The sequence below is a fragment of the Ochlerotatus camptorhynchus genome, unplaced genomic scaffold (assembly GCF_037179485.1).
Source record: "Ochlerotatus camptorhynchus isolate MF236.1 unplaced genomic scaffold, CSIRO-AGI_Acam_v1.1 ptg000477l, whole genome shotgun sequence".
NCBI classification, from domain to species: domain Eukaryota; kingdom Metazoa; phylum Arthropoda; class Insecta; order Diptera; family Culicidae; genus Ochlerotatus; species Ochlerotatus camptorhynchus.
This window is the reverse complement of record NW_027040963.1, coordinates 185,001-208,330: the sequence shown is the minus strand read 5'-3', so window position 1 is coordinate 208,330 and position 23,330 is coordinate 185,001. Positions and strand designations below refer to the sequence as shown.

The window sequence follows — 23,330 nt, the reverse complement described above, 5'->3', positions numbered from 1 at the left end:
TATCCAACGCTTCCAATCTCCGAAAATCCCGTCATCTATCAAGTCATCCCAGTCACAGTTGGTTCGCCACAAGTCTTGAATGATGATTTTCCCTTGAATCACGTACGTGGCGAGAAATCCAAGTGGGTCGTACAGACTCATAACCGTCTTCAAGATCTGGCGCTTCGTAGGACGAACTGAACCGTCTAACAAACCCTCCTCTGTACCAGGCATGTAAGCGGAGAAGGTCAGTTCATCTGATTGTGGTAACCAGCGGATACCCAGGACAGATTCTGCAACGTTAGACTCCTCTGAATTCCACATCTTCTCCTTCGCAGCATTTCTTTCTCCAAGTCCTTCCAGTACTTCTCGGCAATTTGACATGAAGTTTCGAATTTCAAATCCCCCTTGGCTATGGACGTATCTGACTTCCTCGGCCAAACGAATGACCTCCTCCACGGTATCTCCGCTGTCCAGAAAATCGTCCACATAGTGGCTATTGATGATAGCGTCAGCAGCGTTCGGGAACTCTAGTGCATGCTCTTTCGCATTTAAAATCGCTCCAAAAATCCCCACATTCATCACGTAAATGACGGGCTCTTCGGATGAGTCTTTTCTATGCAGGAACATCTGCGACTTCTGGTCTCTCAACCAGGCTTCCGGAAATCTCACGCGTGCACAAATGCGACAGCAAGCTGTGAGACGGAGCGTCGCATGACTCTCAAATCCATGGTGTGCTACATTATTGTACAAAAGAGAGACCAGAACGATGCGCGCGACAAGCTACACGCTCTCAACAAATTCGAGCGTTTCAATTTTTGTTTGTCTCATCGCATTGCTCTCTCAATGCGACGCATGTATTCAATCACATGCGACTGTTTCATTGAAACATCTCAATGCGCTCTATCAGGGCTCCATCGCCGTGCGCTGTTTCGCATGCTTTGACTCTCGCGGTCCCATCATAAGTGATGTTGTCGGGTGACGAGATAAGGGACTGCAAGGGTTTGTTCACAGAAGACTTGTGTGCCCTTTTCGTATGTGTCTTTTGAAATGGGGTGAAGTTTTTAGATGGTTCCAGAAATATCTTCTAGTATAGATTCAAGCAGACTCAACACATGGTTCCAGAGATATACTGGAATCACCGTAAGATCACCACTCATGATCCTAGGAAGACGCAATGGCTTGTCGAAAGGATGCTAAAGGAAGGTAAAGGAAGGCTACGTGAGCGGTGGATGGCAACCTTACGGTAGTTGGGATACCGTTAGCATGTTAGCACCCAAATAATACCGGAATATCTGTGGAACTATGTGTCCTTCAACAAGTCCTTATGCGGAAATCTTCTAAAATACATTTTTTGGAAGCCTCTGAAGCTTTCAGGCCATTTGGTGGAAAAATAAACAAGTTATTGCGCATTTGCACCAAATTAAACTCAGAATCCCTCAGACCAGAAAAATTTAAATGGACGATTTTGAATGTAAAACAGCACTATACTATACAAGATCATATGGTCGGCCTTAAGTCAGAAGGGACTAAGTAGCAAAATAAAAACAAATAATGAGTTAATGATATCATAAGATCAAGAATTCCCTCAGCTACATTTCAATTTTTCAGCCAGATTTGAAAAATTAGAGTAGCACGAGAAAACGGTCATATGATTTTTCCCATTACATAAGACACAATATTGAACAGCCAACTTTAAATTCGTTTTTCTCAAAATCATATAAAAAATTCACATTTCGGTCTGACTTGACCGATCATATCAACACGCTAGTAATGATAGAACTCTGAAGATTAATATTTTTATTTGTCTGGCTTGAGTGAACACTATTTTAAGGGATTATTTTCAACGCAGAAGTGTACTTTGCTGCAAAAACGTTGGTGGTGACTTCTCATTGCATACACACAAGTCTGCACTTAAAAATTAACCAAGTTTAACATGTTGTAAATGTGTTCTGTCAGATCAATTGAGTTGAAATTATTGACACAAAACTTGCTTTTCCATTGACCTTTGTCCGATCAGCTATGCACAAATTTTATTTTTATTGTCACCTTCCAGCAGGTGCTTCAAAAAATTTGGTATTTCTTACACGTGAAATTCAACATGTTTGTAGTTTTGCGTCAAAATTTCAGCCCAATTGATCATAACAGAACACATTTATAACATGTTAAACTTGGCTAGTTTGTATGAAAACAACCTTTGTCCGATCAACTTTGCACCACAGTGTACGTAGGTTAATGTAATAAATTTAGGAACAATTTGTATCATATCTGTATTACGGATTGTTGCTAAGCTTCTTGCTCTCGGAGACGAGCCAGCCAACGGCTGAAAGTCTCCTTAATAAAGATATAAAAAAAAAAAGCTTCTTGCTTCAGGAATTGTATTGAATACCTGTCAATCAAAAAAACTTATTACGGCAGCAACTGAATTCTTCAGATGTGTTAGCGCTCACAGGATAGTTCATATCAGCCACCATGATGCTGAATTGAAATAATCAATTTGCGACGACAGATTTCTAAATAGTCCTAGTGTTAGTACCGTGGACCCTCGGTGAAATTAAAAAAAGCATATTAACGAGCAAATAAACCACAACTTGATTGTACATTTCGCTTACCAAAGCCACATCTCTTCCTTCGTTCGTTATGAATGGGCTATTTTTCAAGTTAATCCTTTAGTCAACGAAAATTCCCGCTAGAAAAACTTTGTTGGTCATAGCTATCCGACACCTCTTCTCCATGTTCGATAAGAGTGTAGTAGCTAGGTCGCTTTCGATCGTTTCCAAAACAAAACAACACTTTCCCCACATCAAGAACACGAGTTGGTCTTCCAGTTGAGTTTGTTATTTCGATGTCGCATTGAAACGTCGCTTAGCGACGTCTCATTGCGAAAAGCGCATGAGCTTCGGCTCACGCGACGTCGCATGATACTCGTTCTCATGAAACGCATACATCCGGAAATGTGCTGTGCTTACAAAACAGTGCGACACACAGACATTATGAGAATGTGAGATGCGACAAAACTGAAGAGAGAGAAACAGAGTGCTACAAATCTCTTGCGCATGAGACTGCTATGATTATGAGACTATTCGTATTGCGTCTCGCATACGGTAGCGCGCGCACTGGAAGCCTGCTCTCAACGCGATCTTGAACTGGTGATACATTTCTCGTATATCCCCCGTGACCGCGACGCGTCTCTGCCGGAATCGATACTGCACACTCGTTAGTGGCGTCAGCAAATCGGGACCCTTCAGCATCATTGAGTTAAACGACTTGAGCGGCAGCATCCCATATCAACCGCAGCTTCTGTGGTTTCTTAGGATTAATTATCACTCCCAGCGGCAAGAACCATATTGGATCTTGATCATCGGAACACAGATCATCCTCCGTTGCAATACGCGCGTAGCCCTTTTCCAAATAGGCGTCCACCTGATCGTGGACTCGCTTAGCCAGTTCTGGAACCTTTTGAGTCTTCCGCTCCAAACTCTTCAGTCTGCTTACAGCCATAGGATAGCTGTTGGGGAAGTGGACCTCATCACATCTCCAAAGCAGGCCAGTTTCGAATCCACCTGGTACACGTCGAGTTGTTGATTCGAGAATTTGTCTGGCCCTTTTGTCTTCTGCCGATTCAAGCTCAGTAGTCAATGGAGTGACACCGAGACTGTCCGTCAGGAAGTACTGCTTTACCAAGTCATGCAACTGACGATCTTCAGTCATACGGCTGACGTGGAAAACTCCTCGGAAATCGTCTGGTATGGTAGATGCTCCTCCGTAGACGCACCACCCTAATCTTGTCTTAGTGGCGATTGGTTGACCCCGTGCTCCTTCACGAATCTTCAGCGGAGTGGACAAGTAGAGGTTTTCCAGGCCGCTCAGTGGCTGCGGACGAGCTTCATCGTATCCATCAATATTCAAACCTTTGAGGTACGGAAAGTTATTGATTAGTTCATCCGGGTTGATCGACTGAACAGGAAGTTCTAACTCTTCTACAGTACGTGCGTTGACCACGTTGAAACGTCGTTTCTTTTGCTTTCCGGAAATCTCCAGCTTCACCACGCAATACTGTTCCTCTACTCGGAACACATTTCCGGTCCAGCGAAGGTGCAATGGATCTGGTGAACCCTTGAGACCCAGTTCGTCAGCCAAACTCTTCTCGATCATCGTTACCTCGGAAGCCTCGTCGAGTAACGCAAATGTGTTAATGAAACCAGAAGCACCATGCACCGTAACAGGGAGAATGCGATATATTACGGTCTGACTGACGGAGTGGAAATTCTGTGAGCTAGCTGCTAATTTCGACTGTGTAGGGAAAGAGTGGAGCAAGGGATGGTGACGTTGTCGACACCCGTCGATCGTACAATCCTTGGGTCGCCGATAGGGATAAGGAAGGTGATTCCTCATACAGGATCTGCACAAATTGTGCTGCCGCACCATCTTCCAACGTTCATCAGAATTCAATGCTTTGAACTTACCGCAACTATCCACTCCATGGCCTACTTTGCTGCAGATCGGACATACCTTTTCCGATGGTGTTTGCTTCAACTGGTCATCACCTGACGCCCGAGTATCGCTGTGGTGATTGACGAATCCTCGAGCCTGTGCAATCCCGCTTTTCTTCGTTTCATCTTTCGGTGCCTTTGCCAAAGTCGCTGGTCGATACGTTGTTACCTCGCTTGCTTTCCGTACTATATCCGCCATAAACTGCCCGAAGGTGTCCAGACTAACTACCGGTACAGGATCCTTGAAGTCCACCCACTTGAGCTTGATCTCCGACGGAAGCTTCTCGACAAGCTCATGCAGCAACGATGGATTGCCCAAATGTGCTTCAAGATTCGCTGCAACTAGGTGATCGCAATAGTTCTGCACCGCCATCCCATAAGCGATAAGTGTGTCGAACCTTCCTTCCTTCGGGGATTGCGTATTTCGGATCTTGGCCAATAGCGAGTTGATCAGCACCTCTGGCCTGCCAAAGAGCATTCGCAGGGTGTCAATTACACGCGGGACCGCAGCAGGAAGTAGAAGCCGACTCCGTACTGCTTCTAGTGCATCGCCTTTCAAGCAGCGCTGTAGGCGGATAAGATTTTCTGCGTTGGAATACCCGCATTCTGCAGTAGAGTTTTCATAGTTGCTAATGAAAACTGGCCAGTCCTCCGCGAGCTGCCAGTTGTGAGTTCGTCAGGCCGAATGCTCCGCGATTGGGTTGCGTAGGTGCCCGTAATTGGTCTGGGCGTGTTCCTTCCCTAGGGGCATTGGAACCTGGATTTGGATGATTTTCTTCGGGAATCCTGCGTAGACCCGGTGGCCTGTTGCGTGGAATATCAGGCTGTCTCTGGTCACGATGGTCAGAGGGCCCTGGCCCGTCATCCCGGATATGCGGACGCTGTCCTCGGTCCTTGGAGGTTCTGTCAGGAACAGGATCTTCATTCACTTTGTTGCTCGCTTTTGGTTTCGTCCCGGTGTACCGTTCCTTACCGGATTTTTCCATCGGTAGGGGAACTGGAAGTACCTCCAGTGGGTTGGAGTTTTCCTTTTCGAGGTTGTCCACCCAGTCTTTTACCCTTTGCGCGCGAGGTGCGTACAATGTTTTGTGTTTTTCAGCAAAACCCATCTGCTCCAACTTCTCCCGGAACTCTTCACGGCGTTTCTCCTCTTCAATCCACATCCTATACAGGCATTCCCGTTCTGCGTTTTTGGCATTCTGCGCACGATCGATTTTTCGACGATCTTCTTGGTTCCTCTGCTGGTGATCTGGAAGGGCTTTTGCTCCATCAGACGATTGATCGAAACTAATGCTGCTCATTGAGCTACATCTACGGACTGATCCTTCCAGTTGGGCGTTCAAAATCCGATACTTTTCGGCGAGATACTTCTCCTCCAGCTTCCGGAGCAATTCAGAACGGGATTTCTCATCGTCCAGTTTCTTCTTCGCTAGTGCTTGCTCCTGCTCCTGCTGCCGACGTTCGTTTTCCAGCCGCTTTCGCTCCAGTTCTGCCTCCCTTTTGCGCTGCAGCCTTTCTTGTTCTTGCTGATGACGTTCTTCGTCCAAACGACGGCGTTCGAGTTGCGCCTCCATCTCACGTTGCAGCTTCTCCTGCTCGATGCGGGCTTTCTCCAATTCCGCCTCTTGCATTCGACGCTCTTCCTCCTCGAGAACCCGCTGCAACTCCAATCGCTTCCGATCCTCCAACTGCTGCAATTCCAAAGCGGCTCTTGCTGCACGGGCTGATGCACTGGTGCTTACCGTGATCGACGAACGACGTGAGGAAACGGAATTCTTTTGTCGACCAACCGGTGTACTGGCCGCAAGCAGTTCTTTACTGCAACCTGGACAGGTCCAAGAACGATCCGCTACTGAATCTCCTACATGCACACACTTGTAGTGATACCACATATCGCATAAATCGCATGCGACCATACTTTCGTCCTCCGGATCTTCACACAGGCCACATCGCACTGCTGGAGCGGAAGCCTTCGTCTTCGGCATCTTGGCCGGATCGTTTGAAAACCACCGAAATTCACTATATTCCGTAAACCTTAAAGAATGTTGCCGATGCAACTAAGGTTAGAATAAAAAACACTCCTTTTTAGCGTAGATTTCACTCGCTTTAAGCTGCAAATATTTATTATTTTAAGTAGATTTTAAGTAGCAATATCTATATTAAACTTACGTTTAGTGTTTAAGCAAATTTTAATAGTTTTAGGCAAGAAAATATAATAGTTTTATCGAATACAATGCAATTGAGATCCACGTTTCACAAAATATCGTCACCTTTTGATTTCATGTAATCTTCGACGAATGACAGTTGCGCTGACGGCTGTAGCGATGACAAGCAGCGGTAGGGCTACCAGATTCCTCGCTCGTCCGTCCGTTACGAGTTCAAGGGGACTGCGGATGGCTCGTAGCAGTACCAACAGAATGTGTTTTTACGGAGTGAGGAATGCGGTACAAACACACTTAGAAATAACTAATTTTACACGTTACGGAATCCATCTTTGACACAAAATATTGAATGTAAGCAAACATGTCATGTAATATTAAGTGCTCCGAGACTGAAAAGTTCGTTGCTCGATGTAAAGTAGTTGATTGAGCTATATTTCGCGTCAGTTATGACTCAAATTTATGTCAAAATTGACGCTCGTATATGTCACTCTCAGAGCACCTAAATTTACATGATTTTTTCTAAGTGTAATTTTTACAGCAATGAATGTTTTCCAAATTTTATATTTTTAAAACAAGTACCCAACAAACAATTCAAAGTCACAAATAAGCATACACAATGAATAAATGCTGTATAACAGTGTACAATGCTGAATAAAACAGGATGTCGAATTATGTGCTGAAAAAAGCTCATTGAGATCGATAGAGGCGCCTTTATTCTGCCGTTTGCTCTGATATGATTAATTTACGTATTAAAAGCTTTCTAAGCGTTGACTGTCTTCCTGATTCAGAACCAGAAGTTTGATCTTATAACAAACTTAATAAGTGTAATTTGCACACACATTGTCGCTTTAATTCCACTGTTTTCAATTGATTTAATAAAATGCTTTATTAAACGTCTTATAAATGTTTTCTAGCTCCATTATTAGATTTCATTGCATTGCTTTACAATATTGCTGTATAAAGGTGAATACAGTCAGCAAAATAGCTCTTATACCACCCAACAAACAATTCAGAGTCACAAATAAGCATATATATTGAATAAATGCTGTCTAACAGTGTACAATGCTGAATAAAACGAGTTGTTGAATTATGTGCTGAAAAAACTCATTGAGATCGATAGATGCACATTTATTCCACTGTTTCCTCTAATCTGATTAATTTACTTATTAAAAGCTGTAAAAGTGTTAATTGTCTTTCCAATTCAACGCCAGAAGTTTGATCTAATAACAAACTGAATAAGTGTAATTTGTACATACATTGACACTTTAATTCGACTGTTTTCAATTGATTTAATAACATGCTTTATTTGACGTCTAACAAATGTTCTCCAGCTTCATTATTAGATTTCATTGCATTGCTTTACAATATTGCTGAATAAAGGTGAATACAGTCAGCATAATAGCTCTTATACCACTATGCGTCCATGTTGTTATCGCATGATTTGTAAATGCTTTATAAACGACGTATTAGATTCATTATTCGACAACACTTGTTGGGTGGTAGTTGAGCAAATTTGTAAAGATTCCGTTCCGAGTTCCTGTTTATTGGTAAATTACAAAATTCCTATCGAAATTTCAGCATATTAGTTTTAAGACTATGTTTATGATAGATTTTAATTTCTTACTTTAGTGTTCACTACCACTCAAACTTGATAACCTGTTCGTTGGTACAGTGCCGTACATCTAATCTTTGTAGTAGATAATTTGGCTAGATGTAAGAATGATCGATTAGGTTTATGAGGTGCACATAGTTCAGTTCTTCTCACCTTTTTAGGTCACTAAGTTTAAAATAGTTCACCAAATTTATCTAGCAAAACCGTTTAGCTGTAATAATAGTTTTTAGGTTAGAATCCATGATTTACTTTTATCGTTAAGAATTCACTTTTACAACTAGTACCTAATGAATTTCTATATAAGCCGATCGCTCGTAAGTAGATAAGTTCAACTATAAGAAGGTTTAATATTAAGATAGTTTAATAATGTGTAAATAGCAGGATAAATTTTAGCACGCCGTTCTTCACGTCTAGTAATTTTTCACTCAGTCCACCTTTTCTCTTTTACGTCTATTGTTCCCTTGGTGTTTGTTTTGGTAGTTTCTTCACTAGCTTTATATTCGTCCGGGTCGCTGTTGACGTGGGATGTTCAGCACCGTTACCATCGGGGCGCATGGGGTCCGACGGGCTATTCGACGTAGCGTAATCAACACTCCCCCCGTAATGCGCTTCTGGTCATCCTGATGTGCATTGCTTCCAACGCCTACGTCGAGCACGGCAAGCTTCACAGTTGGGCGCTCGTAGATACCTCCGGAAGTCTGCACAGTAGCGCTTCGCACCTGTCCATCCGAACCTTGCTTGATCCCAATAACTCGGCCTTTAGGCCAGGTGTTCCGAGGAAGTTTCGGGTCCACGATGACAACGATGTCGTTGATTTTGATGGGCTTCACCTCCGTATACCATTTCGTCCGACGAGTGATGGAAGGAAGATAGTCTCGGAGCCACTGTTTCCAAAATTGGTTGGCCAAGGCTTGAGAAAGTTCCCAGCAATTTTTGAGTACTTCTGAGCTGTCGTCGAACGGTACCCAAGGTCTCAACCCGTTGCTTGATCCCAGTAAAAAGTGGTTGGGAGTTAGCACTGGTGACTGGTCATCGTCGAGAGGAATACTGGTTAATGGGCGAGAGTTGACAATATTCTCAACCTCCAGTAGCATGTTTTCGAGGACTTCATGGGATAACGTTCTGTTGGCTTTCAGCTTCCCAAGGTTTTGTTTGACAGTTCGTATGAGTCGCTCCCATGCTCCACCCATGTGTGGTGAGGCGGGAGGAAGAAAGTTCCAGGAAGTATGTGAGGAGGTGAACTCCGCTGCAAGCCGCTCTCGATCTAAATTCGCCATAGCTTCTTCGAGTTCTTTACTTGCCCCCTGGAAGTTTGTACCTCTGTCACTATATATGACTGCTGGTACACCTCTCCTAGCCATGACGTTTCTTAATGCCATAATACATGAATCGGTAGTCATAGTGTGAACGATTTGCAAGTGGATGGCGCGAGTGGTAAGACAAGTGGCGAGAAGTACCCAACGCTTCTCGAGACGGCGTCCAAGGATGATCATAAATGGACCAAAGTAGTCCACCCCCATATAAGTAAACGGACGAGCGTAGGCAGCCAGACGAGGCAGTGGCAAGTCACTCATGACCGGTGGTTGTGGTTGAGCACGGTCGTGCTTGCATTGCTGACAGCATCGACGAATACTGTTGTAGGCAGCCTTTAGACGAGGGATGCTGTATCGCTGCCGCAACTCGTTGATCACTGTGTTGTGGTTCTGATGATGATACTTGCTGTGGTAATGCGATATGATGAGATGTGCAATCTGATGATCTCGTGGAAGGATGATTGGATTCACCGTATCCTGCTGAACAAATGGACAAGCGCTGGTCCTACCACGAACACGGAGTACATCATGTTCATCTAAAAACGGACAAAGGTGATATATTGGACTGCTTCTGGGTATAGTCTTCGTGGAGTGTTTGGACGCTCGTATATCCAAAAGCATCGCTATCTCATCTGCGTAAGCACTACATTGAGCACACCGGAACAGATAGTTTTCAGCCATGGTCAGCTCTGAATTCGTCAGTGGTCCAGCGGTTCTTTCTTCTGGTTTGGTTGTACTCACGTTTCTGATGAATCGAAACACGTATGCGGTCCGACGTAGAAGTGGAGTCCATTTAGAGTAGTTTTGAGGATCGATGATTGGCTCCGGTTGTTTAACATGAACGAGTAAATGGGGACGCAGTTCTTCCATGGTGGTGCTATCGATGTGTAGTTTCATAGGCCATTCTCCCTCAGGGGTCTTGAGAAATTCCGGCCCGTTAAACCATCGACTAGTTCTACTCATGTCTGGCGCCCGTTTCCACTTAGTTCCATCATCCGCAACGTTCTTCATTGTCTGGATCCACTGCCATTCGCTGACCTCCGAAGCTTCTAGTATCTCACTCACTCGGAAAGCGACAAACTGACTATACCTACGATGATCAGATTTGAGCCAGCTGATGACGTCACTTGAATCGGTCCAAAAGAAGCGCCTGTTCACCTTGATGGACAGGGACTGCTCTATGCTGTTCGCCAATCTGACTCCGATTACACTAGCTTGAAGCTCCGAACGGGGAATTGACAGAAATTTGATTGGTGCCACACGAGTCTTCGATCCAACCAACGCTGTTTCGATGGTGAGTCCCTCCTTATATCGCAGATAGACCACTACGGCGAAGCCCTTCTCACTAGCGTCGACGAAGGTATGCATCTGTACTTCGTTGGTGTATCCAGCAGATGTGGTCGTCCTGTAGCACCGCGGGATTTCCACTTTCGCCACTTCAGGAAGGACCTTCAGCCATTGTATCCACAACTCGAATTGTGCTTCTTCGATGGGGTCATCCCAACCGACAGACGTTCTCCAAATTTCTTGCAGTACCACCTTCAGGAACATCAAGAAGTGACCAATGAGCCCTAAAGGGTCGAAGATCATCATTAACGTTCTGAGCACTTCACGCTTCGTTGGTTTTCGATGTCCCGACATAAGCTCAGGATCATATCGTGGAGAGATTTTGAAGGTGAAGCAGTCAGTGGCCGTGTTCCACCACATTCCGAGTACTTTCTCGGTTGTCAATCCTTCTCCCATATTAAGGTCCTTCTCTTCCGTCGTTCGCTCGTGTAACGCCTCCAGAACAGCCGGGCTGTTCGAAATCCAACTTCTCATTTCAAATCCGGCTTCCGCATGAATCTTCTTAACATTCCGTGCAAGGTCTATAGCTTCTTGTTCACTTTCGACACTTGCGAGCATGTCATCGACGTAATGCTGATCAACGATGGCTCGAACGGCTGTCGGATGATCTTTCTCGAATCGCTGAGCGTTTGTATTTTTTACATATTGCGCAATGCTTGGAGCGCAAGATACTCCAAACGGTAACACCGTCATGATGTACACACTCGGATCCGCATTGACTTGATTGTCTTTCCAGAAGAAGCACAGTCGAACATCTTGCTTCAGTAAAACCTGTAGATACATCTCCCGGATGTCCCCGCAAATTGCGATCCGGAACTCTCGAAATTGGACAAGAACTGCAAGTAGTGAAGTCAAGAGGTCAGGGCCTTTGAGTAACAGCGAATTGAGAGAAACGCCATACGCGGGAGCAGCTGCGTCCCATACTAGCCGCACCTTACTCGGTTTGTTGGGGTTCACAACAGGAAATACGGGCAGGTACCATTCCTGAGACCGATGTTCGTTGAGTTCGTCCTCCGTTAGCTTTCGAACGTATCCTTTAGCCACATATTCGCTCATCTTCACCATCACAGTTTCCGAAAACTCCTTATCCCGCTGCATACGTCGGTCTAAGCATTGCCACCTTCTAAAAGCCATTCCTTTACTGCATGGAAAGCGAACATTATCGTACTTCCAAAGGAGACCCGATTCGTACCGCCCTTCTTTTGGGATTGTCAGCTTCTCAAGCATCTCCATGGCACGTTGATCCTCCGTTGATCGCAGAACTTTTTCTGGTTTGACAACGCCAAGACTATCCAACGTGAAGTAGTTCTTCATAGCAGCGTGCAGGTTTTCGTCAGACTCGAGGTTGCATTCACACACTTTAATCGTGTGGACATTCACGTAGCTTGGCTGTTGCTGTGTTCGTGAACAACTCCCGTAAACTATCCATCCCAACCGTGTTTTGACTGCGATAGGTTCGTAAGGCTTTCCTTCTCGACTTTTCATAGCATGCCCAAGCGATGTATGGTCAAGACCAATCAGGATTCGAGGACAGATGTTGCTGTAGGATTCGACAGGTAGTCCGCCGAGGTGTTGAAACCGTTGCAGCAATTCTGAGTACACTAATGTCTGCGGCCGCAGTTGTAGGTTCTGAATCGTATGTACGTTAGACATCCTGTGCGGCTTCGAAGTATTTCCGATAGCTGATATTTGCACCTCTACTTTCTGGGATGCGTTCTCCACTCTTTTGGTACCACCTGTCCATTTTAAGCACAGCGGCGATCGAGGTCCTTTCACGCCTAGCTCCTCTGCTAGGCTATCCTCCATCAGCGTCAGCTCAGAACCGTCGTCTATGAACGCGTACGTCCGGACAACCTTCGATGGACCATGGAGCAACACGGGAACAATTCTAAACAGCACTTCGCTGGTTTGAGCTTGATGGACGTTGCAGCTTCCAGTAGCTGGTGCCTCCTGCTTTTCGTTGTGCAACAACGGATGGTGCAAAAAAGTGCATCCTTTAATTCCGCAAGGTTTCTGCTGCCTGCATGAACCATTGTGCTTCCGCAGGCATTTACGGCATAGCTTTGCCTCCCGTACAACTGCCCATTTAGCATCTAGACTTAGTTCGGCAAATCGTTTGCACTTGGCAACTGTGGTACAGCTACCTTTGCATGTGGCGCATTCTGTGATTGGCACCAAAGATGATCCTTGGACAGCGCGTGTCTTTGCTGGCATTGATCGGGATCGTTCTGGTTCTGCGTCAGAGTGAACGTTTATAAATCCGTCATTCTTTGTTCCACGACTTCTTTGCGTGTTAGATGCAATTGGCATAACTGCACTAGCATCTTCCGCTATTGAATACAGCCACTGACTGAAGTGTAATAGGTTTGGTGCTGGGTTATTCCTAGAATATTTTGCCCAATCCAGCTTCAACCCGGGGGGAAGGCGTTTCACCAGTTCAACTTTCAAAGCCGCATTGTAGATGAAATCCTCGACTCCGCATGCCTCTATCGTAGCTACCAAGTTTTCAACTGTCAATGCGAAGTTGACCAATGTGTCAAGTTTCTCCACTTGTGGCGATGGTAACGACCGAATCTTTCTAATGGATGCCTGAACGATTTCTTCTGGTCTACCGTATAGCATTTTCAACGTAGAAATTACACTGCTAACGTTGGATGGATGGAGTAGTCGGCATCGAACGGCCTCTAAAGCCTTTCCCTTCAGACATTTCCGAAGTCGAAGCATGTTTTCTTCGTTAGAGAAGCCGCACATTTGCGTAGAAGAAGCGTACATTGAGAAGAACAGAGGCCAATCTTCAGGATTTCCGTAAAACTCTGGTAAATCCTTAGATACGGCCTGACGTGCAACCACCTGATTACGGCTTAGGATGCACACGTTCGCTTCGACATCACGAGGGTCTGGCTCCGGGTAGTGGGAGTTTTGGAATGGTGTATCTCCTTGCAGTATTCGACTCCTCGATGCTGAAGTTTGTGTATACTGGTTTTCCGGCACGAAGGTAGGTTCTGACCAGAACTGACCATTTGCAGCTGTGGGTATCTGCCGTGAGCCCTGGACTCTTGGAACTGGAGCTGCCTGAGAGGCTTGCAATGATGGATGGAACTGAACTCCTGAAGCTGAAAACTGTCGTGAATCCTGTGGTCGGTAGTTATGAGTAGCTTTCCAATGAGCTTGCGGTTGTTGAGCCTGGTTTCCTTCTAAAGCTGTCGTTGATCGATGAATTTGAGGTTGATAGAATTGGTTTTCGAAAGCAGGCGGTGGAGGTGGTCGTATATGAAGTTCTGGAATCGGTGCTGGTGGCTGGCGGTGCTGATTATCTGAAATAACAGCTGGCAGCGGCTTGCGGAATGGATCCACTGGATAATGTGCCGGTGGACGACGGAACAGGTCTGCTGTCACTGGAGGCTCCTGTATACGGCTTCTCGATCTTGAATCGACTTGAACTGGCTCTCGAGGTGTCGACCGTTGATTAGGAACAAAACCCTGTAGAGTTGATCGTGGTTCTGCCTGCTCTCCTATCGGTGCCTGTTGAACGACACGTTGCGGTTGATCATCGTACATATCTTCTTCAACAAGGCCGGAATCATAATCTTCACCACATTTTTCCGTATCTCTCAACCATCCTCGAACTTTCGAAATCTCCTCGGATCCAACGTCATCATCACTCACCACAGTTCCATCGTCGTCGTCATCTTCTTCGTCAATGATTCGATATTTCTCGTCCAGGAACCTTTGCTCCAACTGCTTCTGCTCTTCCAGCTTCTGCAACAGTCGATCAACCTTGCGTTGTTTGCTGCGATTACTGCTTGCCTTTCCGATGGACTTCGTTGATCTCATAACGTTGGGGGGTGGATCTACCGGATGAATCTGGTGGAGTATTGGTCTCTGCTGCACTAGATTACTTGCATTGAAATACATGTGTGGATGACACTGTGGGCACATCCAGGAATAATTCGCTATGTCGCGACTTACTTCTACACAAGAAAAATGATACCACTTATCGCAACCATCACACTGCACCATTCTACTATTGTCACGTTCATTGCACACTTCACAATGACTGAACCGAGTAACCCGAACGTTTAGGTTCGGATCATAACGCGCGTTGGGTTTCGCGTAAACGACAGCGTTCATCGACCGGACGGGAATGTCTACGACATGAGTCCCAGTATGCATTTTGGGTTTGGCTCCCTTGGTTTGAGCCTTTTTAAGATTGGCAACGTCAAAATTTACCTGAGAACTAGGAAGGGGAGGAACTCCTTTTACCGCAGCTGCATTGCGCCTTGCGCCTGTTACCGTTGAGCCCTTCGCTTCGCGTTCCGCGTTGGTCACGATTGTGAGGCTTTTGGTTTTGGTAACTACATCTGCATCGGTTGCCGAAATTTCCTTATCTGCTGCACCACCGATCGTGCCAGTAGCAAAAAGTTGGCTGACAGCACCCATGGCAGAACTCAATTCTGACATGGAAAGGGTTGATGTTTTGCGTGACATCCTCGATGTTCTTAAAGAATTTTGTAAGATGTTGGGTGGTAGTTGAGCAAATTTGTAAAGATTCCGTTCCGAGTTCCGGTTTAATATGCTGAAATTTCGATAGGAATTTTGTAATTTACCAATAAACCGGAACTCGGAACGGAATCTTTACAAATTTGCTCAACTACCACCCAACATCTGGTGTTTGTTTTGGTAGTTTTTTCACTAGCTTTATATTCGTCCGGGTCGCTGTTGACGTGGGATGTTCAGCACCGTTACCATCGGGGCGCATGGGGTCCGACGGGCTATTCGACGTAGCGTAATCAACAACACTGATTCATTCTAACAACACGGCGGAATCAGTAGAGCAGTGGTTACCTTTTCCGCTTTCCAATTAGAAGGTCGTGGGTTCAATCCCAAGCTCAACCCTTTTTTTATTTGTGTTCTACGTCTAATTAATTTAAATAGTAATCATCGATCACATGACTCACGACAATGAATGCATTGATCTAGTTTAACATATAACCGAGCATCCTTTCTTTCGACTTGGAGGGGTGAAGAGGCAACATTGGTCTCATTAAAAACAACGATGAATGAATTAATCATTCCCACAGGGCCTTGAAGGAGCTAGAGTTGCGATCGGGAGTGCTGATAGGTATTTACTTTCAAGCGAGCTTTTATTGATTATTGAGTTGCCCATATGCTGAATTCTAGGATAGCTCAGATGACAAGGCAAGCGGCTGGTGATCGAAAGGTACATGTTTCGAATCCCATGCAACGACGACATGTATAAGTTTTAACCAATTTTCTAATATCTATGTGGTGCGAGCCACGTCAGAAATAATGAATACAAATACTTAAGAAACACACCCTTCCCTGTCCCCGTCTCTCTTATTTTCGGGTTAATTTTCCCACAGTTGAATAATCATTTAATAAATGTATAATAATGTCTAATTAAACGTTACTTCACATGAGAATCAAGCGTATACAGAGCATCACTGTTATAAGAAAGCAGTGATGTCTAATAAACGCTGAATAATCAAAAATTTTATCGTATAAACTCTGTTACAACTCATATGAGTCGAATAAAAGCTTATCGATATACCTTATACAAAACTAAGTAGTTCAATGTTGTTGTTGAATAAATTCTCCAGATTTGTGTGAACAAAGCCTGAACAGAAGTTATTATTAAAAATAGTACAAGTACTATTAAGCATGCAGTTGAATAAAATGGCCAAAAAGTCGTTTCTTCAATTGACGATTGTTTGTTGGGTACTGAGGATCAAAAAGTCAGTTCGTTAGTAATATGTTTAAAGGAAATTAAAGCATTTTTACTATATTTTTAAGTTTTGTGACCGAAATTCAGTTTTTTGATTTGGGGTTACTTTGCCCGATGAATGTAGAAAAATATGGTTGAAACTCAAACAATTTAGTTCTTTGAATATGAAACTTTGAATGAGTAAATCATCAGAAAACATCATAAGCAATAAGAATACGAATTGAATTTGTGATGGCTATATCGGAAATACATTTCATAAGTGATGGTTTGAGTGCTTTTTCAAACAGGCGAAAAACACGAAAATTGTTTTTTATATGTTTGTAAAATATGTAACACATATTATATAAAAAACTATATACAATATCAACGGAAATACCCTAAACTACAATATGGAACCAATTTTTCTAAATTGGAAAAAGCGCAACGAGAAATTGTAATCTTTACATTATACTATCAACGTTACCCGCAGTATCAAAGATACCCCGTTTTACGGTACGTTTGATTGAGCTATATTTCGCGTTTGTTATGACTCAAATTTATGTCAAAATTGACGCTCGTATGTGTCACTCTCAGAGCGCCTAAATTTACATGAATTTTTCTAAGTGTGAATCTTTCGATATACCCAGGGAAGTCTAGAAAATTTTCAACCCGAAAAAATCTTAGACCGGACCGGGGATCATCCACGCTGAAGTGATTCCTGGGCAAATTGAATAAGAAATCACATCACCGTGAGTGACAAGTTATGATTTCACTTCGTTTTCACCGTGATAAGGGCTTTTGTTTTGACCATGAATTGAGTGCAATATAAGGGTTGTTAATCGATAACTCTATAACGTCTTTTCGTATACGTCTGCAATGGAAAATTCGCATAGCAGGCGTTTACGAAAAGACATTATCGACTTTTTTTTATTGACAACCCTTGTCAATATCATTCAATCCCACCCACCCAAGACCCACTCGCGACAATCGATTTTACTTTCGTGGTGTACGTTAAAGATAACGTCGCATCTAGTGCGAACTATCGCGCATAATTTAACGAATATAGCGCACTAGATGCGACGCTATGTTTAACGTACATAACGAGAGTAAAATCGATTGTCGCGAGTGGGTCATTTCGGTTTCTAAGTCTAACGACAGTAAATATAGTGCAAGACTTAGTTACTATATCTGTTGAATTGTTAACCTTTTCATTCATATATTATTTTTAATTACGAGGAATATCTCTGTCAGGCTTACTGGGTCAGAGCTAATCGTAATGCTCGTGCTGGAAATGAACAGCTTAAGGTGTTACGCCTACCTGCAAACTTTCAAAAAAATCGATTTTTTTTATTGTCCTAATCGAAAGTATATAAAGTCAAGAATATTTCCTCGAAAAATCAAGTTGATCCGATGAAAATTGTGAAAGATATGCGACGTACAAAAATATTCACTTATACTGGACTAAACCCAACTTGAAACTTCAAACGCGATTATCTCGAAATCATATTTTCAAAACCGGTGCCAAAAATTTCTCGAAATGAATACATTCGATTCGTCCGATTCGTTTTGATTTCTGTTCAGTACTATTTTGTGCAGTCCACGATCGTTCGGATTTCGTCTATCATTTAATTTCGATTTTTTACAGCCGATCAGCCGATTCTCACGTGCGTGTGAGAAAATTTGCGAAAAAATCTAAGGGCACCGGTGGGATTCGAACCCACAATTCCCATTCGGGTTCGAATCCCACCGGTGCCCTTAGATTTTTTCGCAAATTTTCTCACACGCACGTCTCTTGCCGATGATATGTGCTAACCTCTCAGTATCTTCTAACTGTCGCATATAACAAATAAAAATTGACTTTCAGTCGCTAACCTAAATCGAAAATTAATTTGATGATATATCATCACTATGGCCCGGTGGTCGGAGGTGAGGCCAGCAGCTCATTGCTCTATTCATACCGCATTGGACATCCCGTATCCAACATGTGTGATGTAGAACAGAGACGAATTGTGTTTGTTCACATCGACCGATACTGAGTGGTTGCGGTACAAGCACATATCGTCGGTAATAGACGATTGTTGTGTATTGAGAACGCTTGCGCAAAAAGACTAAGGGAGGGAAACGGATTCGAAACTCATATGTCATTAGCCAAATACATCTGAAGACCATAGGTCCACCGTTGTATAATTGGCAATGCACCCGTGTACTGAATGGGAATTGTGGGTTCGAATCCCACCGGTGCCCTTAGATTTTTTCGCAAATTTTCTCACACGCACGTCTCTTGCCGATGATATGTGCTAACCTCTCAGTATCTTCTAACTGTCGCATATAACGAGATTCTGAACTTTCCAGATTGACGTAAACATTGACGGCGCCATTGAGCCGGACTGTCTCTTATAAAGTAATACAACTGAAAATGTGCAGGTTGTCTTATAAGGAGTTGAACATACTTTTAAATAACACTCTGGCAATTAGATATGCTGCTAACAAAACATCTTTATCACGGATCGAAAGCGTGTTGAAAGAGAATATAATGTTCATGTCATTGGCAAGAACATGATAGATACTTATAATAAACCTCTCATCAAGCGGAGTTGGTCTAGTTAGGAAGTAATAAGTCTACCATGCCAAGGGCCAGTGATCGAATCCCATGCACAAGTTTTTTTTGTTATTGTTTTTTTTTTGCTGCTGGTTTTTATGAAGTTTCCAAAACATGTTATAAGACCAGTATTTAGTTGTATAAACTCCGCGTCTTGCGCTTTTTAGGTTATATAAATGTATTAAATGACGTATATTAAAGTATTATTGATACTTTACGTAAGTCATAACAAAGTATTTTCAACTTCTTTATGACAAGTCGTGTTGCTGTTGGTCGAGACTAGGTGCGTAGAGAGGGAATAGGTAATTACACTAGTTTACAGCATTTTTGAACTCGGTAAGGTGATGATCATTTCCAATGCAAAATCCTACGCTAAATTCAATGCCGTGGTCAGAAAAAATTAAAGTAGAGCCATTTTTTAGATATACAAAAATTTTTATTTTTTGAATTTCGGACAAAAGTACGATTACTAAAATATCAACATCTTTGGAACTAGTGCGTCAATTTTAAATCATTTTTTATGAAAATGAAGCTTAATAAATTTGCTAGAATATTATGTCTCAATTAAAAATTTAATTTTGAAGTCATTTAAAAATTTACAGCATTTTTTTTTAATTTTTCCTGCGAATTTTCCATAAAAATCTTGTTTTAATCAACATTTTCAATGGGATAAAAAGATTCAAAAAATCATTCCATAATTTATTCTTAAAGTCCATTCAAAACCGGAGAAAATGAGCCTTTAATGGATGAAATCGGTTGGAAATTGTCGAAGTTATGAGCATTTTTGTAAAACATTAAAAAATGTTGCTGAACTACAACAGCTTTAGAGTTCCTTTTCTAGGTGTCGTTGTAAGCATCCAAATCGCATGTAAAGTTTTCATGGGAGATTTTTTTCTCTACATATCAATTTGATTAAGGCATATCAGGATTTAAAACCGAGTTGATACAAAAGAAATTTATTTAGGTTTTATTAAAAATTATTGAGAATCGAATGCCTTTGTCTTCGATGTTTTGAACTTGTTTCTCGAATCAGAAACCAACAATAGTCACCCATCATTGCTTCATCCCAAAACCCTTGGTAACGACGTTCCATCATCTTCATTTGTTGGTGAAAACGTTCGCCGTGCTCATCACTCTCGTCACCAAGATTTTCCGGGAAAAAATCCATGTGAGAATGTAGGAAATGTATCTTCAAAGACATATTCACACCTGTGTTCAGTGAAATAAAAGGATTTGAAATTAATTATATGCAACAAACACAATATTTTTGATTTATACCTATTTTCTCATAATTTTTGAGCAATTCATCAACGGCTTCTTCATAATCTGGGCTTCTGAAATTTCCTAAAAAGGTTGTGACAACACGCTGGAACGATTTCCACGCTTCTTCCTCATCTGGTGTCAAAACTGTATTGAATGCGGAATCATTGAGCAGTTTTTTGATCTGTGGGCCAACAAATACACCTTCCTTTATCTTTGCGTCAGATAAATTTGGAAATACTGATTTCAAGTACTGGAATGCCGGCCCTTCTTTTTGCAACGCTTTGACGAAATTTTTGAATAGCCCAAGTTTTATATGTAGTGGTGGAAGTATTATGCGTTCTTTTACCACAAGAGGATCATTTTTAACGTTGTCTTTACCAATTGTGAAATTATCCCGTTTTGGCCAATCTTTTCGGATGTAGTGTTCCTTACGAGCTCGACTGTCCCATTTACACAAAAACACATATATTTTGTGTATCCCTGTTGCAATCCAGTCAACATGGCAACCACTTTAAGATCGGAACAAATTTTCCAATTGTGTTGATTGTAATTTATCAAATTGAGCAATAGAGCCATTGATTCATACGTTTCCTTCATATTAACGGCATGAGCTAATGGAATAGAAGGTTTCTCATTCCCTTGATGCAGTAAAACGGCTTTCAAGCTCAACTTGCTGCTATCGATGAATAAACGCCATTCAGCTGGATCATATGGCTCACCAAACTCTTCAAACAAGCCGTTTACGTCATGGCAAAAACATGCCTTGTCCTTTGTAGAATAATATTTGTCAAATTTCTTGTGACGATTCCTGTGACAAGAAATTTTGACCTCCTTGCTCAGCATGTTGTGTTCTTTCAAGCGTGATGCCAGCAATTCGGATTTCTCCTTCGATAAGTCGAGATCTCGCCCCAAATCATTAAATTCGGATTGTGTAAACAGTTTTGGGTTTCTTTCCAATTCCACCTCGAAGTCTTCCTCGCATTCCTCCTTGAATTCCTCCTCACTTTTTGTAACGGTCGATTCAACAGAGGGCGCTCGTTTCCGCTTTGGATAAACAGGATACGGGACCGAACTTGAATGTGGAACAGGTTTTGTCATAGAAGCCACTTGTGGATACTCAACTGTTTTGTGACGTCCTTGTTGCTTAACTTTTGTCAAGCAGAAATAACAATCCGTTGCATGACAAAACGGTCGACGCCATATGGTGGGCATGTCAAAGGACAAATAGCGACTGACAGATAACAAATAAGTGAGTTAGTAAGTAAGACATTAACACTTACCAAAAATAGATGAAGTAAGATAATGTCGATCAGGAAAGAACAAAGCTCTACCATGCTGTACATAAATTGTTTATATGAAAGTTATTCAAAAAATCAATTTACCTTGCGCCTGACATCCACCTAGCCAAGCACGTTTTGCACGAACTACATAATACTTTTGGAATCCACGGTTCGTCAAAGTCTCCAGGATCAATTTTAAAATAAAGCATGTATGCAGTTTGCAACGAAGCAGTGAAATTGACCGATTTTGTAAATATATAGTTGCCACACGCGTAACAAAACTTTTGAGGATCATTTTTACACTTGAATTCACGTTTTGTCGTATACATCGTTAAGCAATGTTAAAGAAAGAAAGCTGTCAAATTGAGTTGGTTGCGTTAGGTTCTCGCCGAGCGGTCTCACAAACACTAGCGTAAATTATATTGTTGAAAATATCCCATTTAATTTTTCGTGACAGCTGGTAGTGTTAGTGAAATGTACCGTATGAGTACACGTCCGCAGAAAGGCTTACTGGAAGTGGTGCATGAACCTAGGAGCGGGACAACGGCCAATCTAGGAACATTCAATTTCCATTATTTTACAAAAAATTTCATAACTTCGGCAATTTCCAACCGATTTCATCCATTAAAGACTCATTTTCTCCAGTTTTTAATGGACTTTAAGAATAAATTATAGAATGATTTTTTGAATCTTTTTATCCCATTAAAAATGTTGATTAAAACAAGATTTTTATGGAAAATTCGCAGGAAAAACAAAAAAAAAATGCTGTAAATTTTTAAATGACTTCAAAATTAAATTTTTAATTAAGACATAATATTCTAGTGAACGATAGCAAATTTATTTAGCTTCACTTTCATCAAAAAAAGTTTTAAAATTGGTGCATTAGTTCCAAAGATATTGACATTTTAGTAATCGTACTTTTGTCCAAAATTCAAAAAATCAAAATTTTTGTATATCTCAAAAATAACTCTACTTTAATTTTTTCTGACCACGGCATTGAATTCAGCGTAGGATTTTTCATTAGAAACGTTGGTCAACCACTAAAGTTCACACTTCTTATGTTGTTTTGTAAACTAGTGTTATTATTGCTCATGCATTTCTGGCAAAAGAACCCTCTGATGTTGTGCACATATTATGACTGTAGTATGGTTTTTAAGATACGCAAGATAACATTAACCATCCTGCTCAATTTTTGGATAATGCTGAATAAGCAATGTAACAAAAATCTTTATTATCATTTTTCAAATATCTGGGAATTACAATATTATGTTTCACCTTCTAACATCAAAATAAAATAAAACATTTTTCGTTATGCTTTTTCTTCTTTTGCAGCTGAAAAACCTTTTGAAGTACTACCATTGATGTTTTTTTAATGAACACTAAACTTCCTCGATATTTGACGTCCTGCTGATTTTAATAAATGTTACATATGATTGCTTTGAATCAACCAATATCCACAAATGATTTGATTGATTGATAAAAAGGTTGTCTTTATTTTTGTCATATTATTTAAAATCATTGATTTATTCATATACCTTTAGTTTTAATAGCGTTTTT

The 23,330-nt window shown here is 42.1% G+C and overlaps 2 protein-coding genes across 2 annotated transcripts in view; both read right to left on the bottom strand.

The window, feature by feature from the left end:
• LOC135712398 (tachykinin-like peptides receptor 99D) overlaps positions 1-23,330 on the bottom strand; it is a 102,784-nt gene that overhangs the window by 6,554 nt on the left and 72,900 nt on the right. The window lies entirely within an intron of this gene.
• LOC135712401 (trichohyalin-like) lies at positions 5,102-6,494 on the bottom strand. Its single transcript, XM_065235388.1, has one exon. The coding sequence runs from the start codon at positions 6,455-6,457 to the stop codon at positions 5,102-5,104; it is 1,356 nt and encodes a 451-aa protein (XP_065091460.1). The 5' UTR covers positions 6,458-6,494.